Consider the following 7,393-nt stretch of genomic DNA (forward strand, 5'->3'; position numbering starts at 1 on the left):
CCTGACTTTACTAACACCCTTAAGACTTATTGAGCACACTTGCACACTCCAAATCTAGCAGTATATCTTCAGAAAACAGTGGAGGTTATTATAACAGCAAATTAAAACTAAATATGGAATACGATGTTCAAAAAGCAGATGTCACAAACCTTCTTCAACATATTGTGTACATAATGAGCACATGTCGTGTTTGTATTAGCACTGCTACACTAGCTTGTTTTTAAGGATGAAAAAGATTTCTATTCATATTATACTTCCTCTAGTCATTTCAATACAAATGTAATTAATTTAAATAAACAACAAAACAAATCCAAAACAACAATGTATTGAACAACAAATCTAAAGAGAATTGAACCTCAGGAGTACACAGTCATTTAGTGTTTTCAGCAAACATGTAAAAGTAAAAAGAAACTTAGAGAGGTGTTAATACCTGCTGTGGGATCACTGGCCAAGGTGTGGTCCAAGGCACTGGTTACAGACTGGAACAGGTTCATCTTCGTGGTAGGACCTGGAGCACATATACAAACACATATTCTCTGCTTCATATCTATAATTACTGCATTATCAGAACTGTCAGTCATCACATCATACGTATATGTTACACACACTATGGCTGCTGTTTATTGTCCAAAAGTTCTAAAGTAACTCTTTATCATACCTGATGCACAATACTGTTATATGCACTACCATGCACTCTCACACTTTATATACATCACTGATCTGTCATATAATCTGTATCCTTCTTTAATACTCATACTGTCTATATTGTCTCACATTGTCTTTACTGTATTGTCTGTTTTGTCTTGTCTGGTTTGTCTTGTAAAGTCCAAGCTAAATGTATAGTTTTATTTATGTCTGTACTTTGAAAGTCACTAACAGCTGAAACCAAATTCCTTGTGTGTGTCAACACACGTGGCCAATAAACCTGATTCTGATCATCATCAAAGGAAACATAGTGTCAGTGGTAAAGGCAGTGATAGAGAAACACTGAACTTCAAGTCATGCAACGAAATGACCAAGTGCCGTGTTGTTAATTAAACTAAATATTTAATAAATTTGACTTCTCAAGAAATAAAACTGTAATATCAGCATACCGTCTTCAAGTTATTGTTGAGTTATTTTAACTTCATAAGTAATCACAACTAATCCAATCACGGGGAGACTAATTTGTTGAACAAAAGCTTCGAATTCTTAACCTTTATGACGCTTCCCAAAGCTACACACTGCTTAAATGGAATTCAGTAGGCAGAGAGTCACTGAAAGTGGAAAGTTGAAGATGAACTTTACCGTGTCTGTTTCCAGATCCTGTGCAATGTAGACTCAGATTCCTGTCAAATGTATGAAATTGTACAAGTGGCCAGATGATAATTTCCACTGCTTGAATTTGGCAGGACTTATCCAACATAAACAACCACACCATTACACCGACCTTTCTTATTATGAGAAAATATGTCAAGTCCAGTTTATTTCTATAGCGCTTTCAACAACAGACATCGTCCCAAAGCAGCTTTACAGAATTTATCAGATAAGGTGAACGGTGTGTATTTATCCCTGATGAGCAGCCATGGTTACTGTGCCAAGGAAAAACTCCCTTAGATGTTATGAGGAAGAAACCTTGAGAGGAACCAGACTCATAAGGGAAACCCATCCTCATTTGGGTGACATCAAGAGTGTGATTATAGTCTTTAGACAATACAGAACACGGGCAGCTGATACAGAATAATCAGTAGCCACACGAAACCTACACATAAAACATGCAAAGCTCCACCATGCCCCCCATTCGATAAGCTAATATAATTAACAAATACTGACATAGTAAATCTTTAAATGAGGTGAAATCTAATCCAAATAATGAGATAAAGTCACAATATATAGAAATAACATAGCAGTTCAAGCCCCAGCATCACACTTTTGGGCTCTTGGGCCCCTTAGTTTCCAATAATCCAGGGGGTTCTGTATCATGGCCGATCCTACATTCTGACATCACTGGGATATGCAAAGATTTTGCGACTCTCCTTTGCTGCACAACCTGCAGTTCAAGGCTTTAGTGTCATCTCCAGGCCAAGATCTCCAAATAATACTTAATGACTCTCTGCTCTCCCCTTCAGCCACTGCTCTTAACCTTGGGGTAACTATGGACAATCAACTGTCCTTCTTCCCACATGTCGCTAACGTGGCTCCTTCTTGTCGATTTCTTCTCTACAACATCTGAAGGATTCTACCAATTCTGTCCACACAGGCTGCCCAGGTGCTTGTTCAGTCTCTTATCATTTCAAGACTGGACTACTGCAACTCTCTTCTGGCAGGTCTTCCTCTGAACGCTATTCGTCCACTGCAAAAGATCCAAAACGCAGCTGCACGGCTGCCTAAGTTCTCCCACACCACCCCACTGCTGCGCTCCCTTCACTGGCTTCCAGTAGCTGCACGTATCAGATTCAAAACACTGATGCTTGCCTACAAGGTCAAAAATGGACCAGCGCCATCTTACCTCAGTGACCTCATCACACCTCGCACTGCACCACGCTGCCTGAGATCCTCCAGCACTGCTCGACTGGTACCACCTTCTCTCAGAATGAGAGGTAAGTACACTTCAAGGCTCTTCTCTGTTCTGGTGGAATGAACTTCCCCTAGACGTCCATACAGCAGAGTCCCTGACTATCTTCAAGCGACGACTGAAGACCTACCTCTTCCTGAAACACTTAAATTAGCACTTTCCAAGTTTGTAGAATTTAAGAGTTATATTTATATTAAGTTTGTAATCTAGTGTACCAGTGTAGATTTATTCATTGCTAGAGACTCAAAGCACTTTTGTACGTCGCTCTGGATAAGGGCGTCTGCCAAATGCCGCAAATGTAAATGTAGTGTAGTCAAACAGGAGAAATTTACTCTCTCCCTGAGGAGCAAGTATGAAACAGAAAATATGGAGTAAAGAAAGTCTGTTGGCAAAACAGAGCTCACACTGTGCTGTAACTTACATCTGATACAGAGACCTGCTTGGCAAAAGACAACAGTGATCATGGAGTGAAGATTGTGAAGAACAGAAAGGTTTTCATAATCAATATATTTTTATAATTTGCCCGTTGTAGTGACGCAGCCTTGAACCATTACATCAATACTCATTCATACAAATGGCTACTTATTATATAAGGGAAGTGTGCAAACATGTAACCATGCAGTAAGTTCTTGAAAGCAACAAAGTTGCCAATGACATGACGAACAGGAATTAACCAGCCAGCAATAAAACCTAAACTAGTGTTTAATCCCAAAAGGCATCAAATCAGCATATACACTCAAAAGCATAGAGGACGACACCTCGATCAGGTGTGGTGTTTTAACCCCTGCAGGAGTTTGTGATCACTCCACACACACACCAAGGCCATTGAAACCTACCGTACTTGGTGGAGACGGGGTCAGAGTAGAAGGTGAAGTGTGCCGCATGACGTGTTTGTGTCTTCAGCCGGAGCGAGCAGCTGGGCGAGAGTCTGATCAGTGATGTCCCTGCAGTGGGAGCACGCACACGTCCGCACACAGCGCTCACAGAGGAGTTAAAAGCCGCACTTTTCACCAACAAGCGCGCCGCCGCCGCCATTGCAGAACACCGCGACCAGGAAGACGAATTCTGACGTCACCCTGGAGCGCTGAGCTGATTGGCCGGAAATGTGGGCCGCACTCAAATTACAGCCTGGGATTGGTCTGGGTCGGAGAAAAGAGTGCGTTTCAGTGAAGACGTACCGCCTACAAAGGATACTGCGCATGCGCATAATTGATGGTCGACCCTAACTGAATACGTCATACATTTCAATTAGAAAAATGAATGAACCGAAATCATAACACATGCCTTCAGTTCTCAAGCATCGTCCTGGAATGAGTCAGAGACCATTTGAAAGAGGAGTTATCTACATGTTTAATGGCTGCCACAGGGGCGATGTAGTCGTGTCATTCTTCAGAAAAAATGTTCAGTTGTTATATTGCATAATGAAATCGGTTCATTCTTTTTTGAATAACCCTGTATATTAGGCTAACATTCTTTTTAAAGTATGTAAGACTGCAGCTGAATTGTAATGTCTTACTGAGTGTTAGGAAGTTTTTCCTATCCGGCTTGATAGACCGAATGTTAGGAAGTTTTCCTCTCTAGCTCGAAGGACCATATAAGGATTCTCACTATCTGGTATGCGCTGATCAGGGGATTGTACTCGCCCCAGCGCGTCAGTAAAAACACGATACAGGATTCAGAACACTCTACTTTACTGGGTATATAATTGATTGTATATGAGGTGATTCTTGCTGTCGTCTGCTAGCTGCTGTTCAGTGGGCTCCGTGTTCTGGCCTTTTATACTCTTGGTGGAGGACGGTGTACTGTGATGTCACAGGTTGGAGGTACACAACTATATAAATCTTCCCCTGCATTTAAACTATGACCCAAACCTGTTCCAGCAGGATAATGCACCTGTACACAAAGCAAGTGTCATGAAGATATGGTTTATATGGGTTTCAGTGGAAGATCTTGAGTGGCCTGAAGTAGAGCTCTGACCTCCACCCTACTGAACTCTTTAGGGATGAGCTGAAGTGCTGACTGCACCTCAGGACTTCTCACCCTACATCAGTACCTGACCTTACTAATATCCTTTTGGCTGAATCAGCAGAAATTTACACAGTAACACTTCAAAATCAAGTGGAACATTGTTGTTGATGAGATGTGTCTTCAGTCTGCAAGTGACTCGGTTATTCAGGCAGCTAGAAGTTGGCAGATGAGTACTAAGACAAACATGAGTCTAGATTATTATTATTATTAATATTTATATTTTCATTTGCAGCATTTAGCGGACGCCCTTGTCCAGAGCGATGTACAAACGTACTTTGAGTCTTTAGCAATGATTAAATGTATACTGGTATGCTAGATAACAAACTTAAGATAAATCAGCCTACAACTCTGTTAAGGGTTGGGTTTTTTTGTTGTTAAACAAAACAAACTTGGAAAGTGTTAGTTTCAGTGTTTCAGGAAGAGGAAGGTCTTCACATTTCGCTTATAGAAGATTAAAGATTTGCAGTACAGTGCAGACGATCAGACTGCTTTTTTTTGTCCACTAATATTGTGTATGTATTAGAAAAACAAATATTGTATCTTGTATAAATTACCAAATACCACTGCTGTGCTAATTTACCTTTTTACCATTTGTGCTTGTAAGGATAAGGCCACTAGAAATTAAAATTTTTCATTTTGACCTCAGTGATTAAAAGACTTAACCTGCCATGCATCTTAATTTACCCTAGCACTGAATCCCAGTAAATATTGCACTGTGGTGAGACAGAAAATCAGAAAATGAAACTGAGATACATTCTAGCTTTATTTTAATTCTCAGTCAATCAAAGGTTATGAAAAATGTTTAAATTGTTCTTTAAAATGCCATTATATTTGTCTAGTTTGTATAGTGCAGAGGTGCTCAAACTATTTCCTATGAAGGGCCAAAAGTCAAACATGATTGAGTGCTATGGGCTGAAAGTAAATGATGCATAAAACTAAATGTTGTCACCATCATACAGTAGGGGTTTCTAACAAAGAAATGAATGAACTGTCCAAAGATTTTATGGTAGGTTTATTTGAACAGAAAGAGACAGAATATAAAAAAATCCTGTAAAAAATAATTTTATTATATATAAATGATTTTGTATTTGATCGAGTGAAATAAGTATTTGATCCCCTACCAACCAGCAAGAATCCTGACCACCACACATCTAAATTAGTCCTGTCAGAAAGAACTCCTAATACCAACTCCTTATGTGTATAAAAGACACCAGTAAGAGAATCAACCACTCCACCACCATGGGCAAGACCAAAGAGCTGTCAAAGGGCATCATGGACAAGATTGTAGACCTGCACAAGCCTGGAATGGGCTACAAGACCATGAGCAAGAAGCTTGGTGAGAAAGAAACCACGGTTGGCACGATAATTTTCCAAATAGAAGAAATGCAGTTTAAATCTCACCTCATGGGGTAAGGATGATTCTGAGAAATATGAGGGATCAGCCCAGATTTACAAAGGAGCAGCTTGTTAATGATCTCAAGGGAGCTGAGACCACAGTCACCAAAAAAACCATTGGTATCACACCAAAGTCTCGCTGCTCAAGACTGCACATGAACAGGCTTGTCTGAAGTTTGCCACCTGAATGATTCAGAGAAGGCTTGGGAGAATGTGATGTGCTCAGATGAGACCAAAATTAAGCTCTTTGACATCAACTCGACTCGCCGTGTTTGAAGGCAGAGAAATGCAGAATATGACCCCAAGAACACCATCCCCACTGTCATACATAGAGGAGGAAACATTCTGCTTTGGGGCTGTTTCTCAACTAAGTGTACAGGAAGACTTCACCACATGCACTAAATAATCTTGGATGAGAACCTTCTGGCCTCAACCAGAACATTGAAGATGGGTCATGGAAGGATCTTCCAAGCATGGCATTGACCAAAACATTCGGCCAAGACAACAATTCCAGCCTTGTGCAGGTCTACAAACCTGTCCCTAGCATCCCTTTATCAGCTCTTTGGTCTTTTCCATGGTGGTGATTGAATGGAAGAAATTGATTCTGTGACTGATGTCTTTTATACACAAGTTGATATTAAAAGTACTTTCCTAAAGCTACAGGATAGATTTGGGTCTGTGGGAGTCAGAGCTCTTGCTAATTTGATACAGGATCAAATATTTATTTCACTCAATCAAATACAAATTAATTTATAAACTTTCTTTAATGGATTTTTTACATTTCTTTCTCTCTGTTAAAACAAATCTACCGTAAAGGGGTAAACTCACAAAATTAGCAGGGGATCAAATAATTATTTCACCCACTGTATTCAATAAAGCTGAACAAATGTTCTGTTTCATAATGACAACAAATATTGTATTTTTTCAAAACAGCAGACAAATTCTCTCGTCTGTGTGCCACTGCCTTGATGTCTCTATAATGAGCTGTTTAATTGATTGTCACAAAACATGCTGTACCTGCACCCTGAAATACACATTTACAATAAAAAGTCCAAGCAATTTATATTCTCTACATTTATTTTTTATTGATTTTTTTGCAATCTAAAAACAAAAAAATATAAATGTTAAATTAGAAATGAAGATCTGTTTCAGTGGCATTTTTTCCCCACTTCTCATATATGGAGGGTGAAATCAAAGGTCAGTTTGGACCAATCAAAGGTTAGTTTGGACCAGTTTGGACCTAGCATCTCTGAGTGCATTTAATAGACATGGTCAGAAACATAGGCTTCAATAATTACACATCAACAGATTTGACTGCATTAATTATTTACTCTCATTGACCATTAAAAGCGGTAAAGCAGAACCATGTTTAATTAGGTGCCTGATTGTTTTACTTCATCTACTATTAAGATATGT

General features: G+C 39.5%; 1 protein-coding gene across 1 annotated transcript in view; it reads right to left on the reverse strand.

The window, feature by feature from the left end:
* Positions 1 to 3,647, reverse strand: part of bckdhb (branched chain keto acid dehydrogenase E1 subunit beta) — a 52,373-nt gene extending 48,726 nt beyond the window's left edge. Inside the window, exons 1-2 of the mRNA XM_046848265.1 lie at positions 3,391 to 3,647; positions 431 to 508 (exon numbers count right to left, since the gene is read on the reverse strand). Coding sequence (XP_046704221.1) covers positions 431 to 508; positions 3,391 to 3,589 — 277 coding nt within the window. The 5' untranslated portion in view covers positions 3,590 to 3,647. The remainder of the gene's footprint in view (positions 1 to 430; positions 509 to 3,390) is intronic.
* Between the last annotated feature and the right edge of the window lie 3,746 nt (positions 3,648 to 7,393).

This window comes from Silurus meridionalis, chromosome 4, assembly GCF_014805685.1.
Source record: "Silurus meridionalis isolate SWU-2019-XX chromosome 4, ASM1480568v1, whole genome shotgun sequence".
Classification (NCBI taxonomy): Eukaryota; Metazoa; Chordata; class Actinopteri; order Siluriformes; family Siluridae; genus Silurus; species Silurus meridionalis.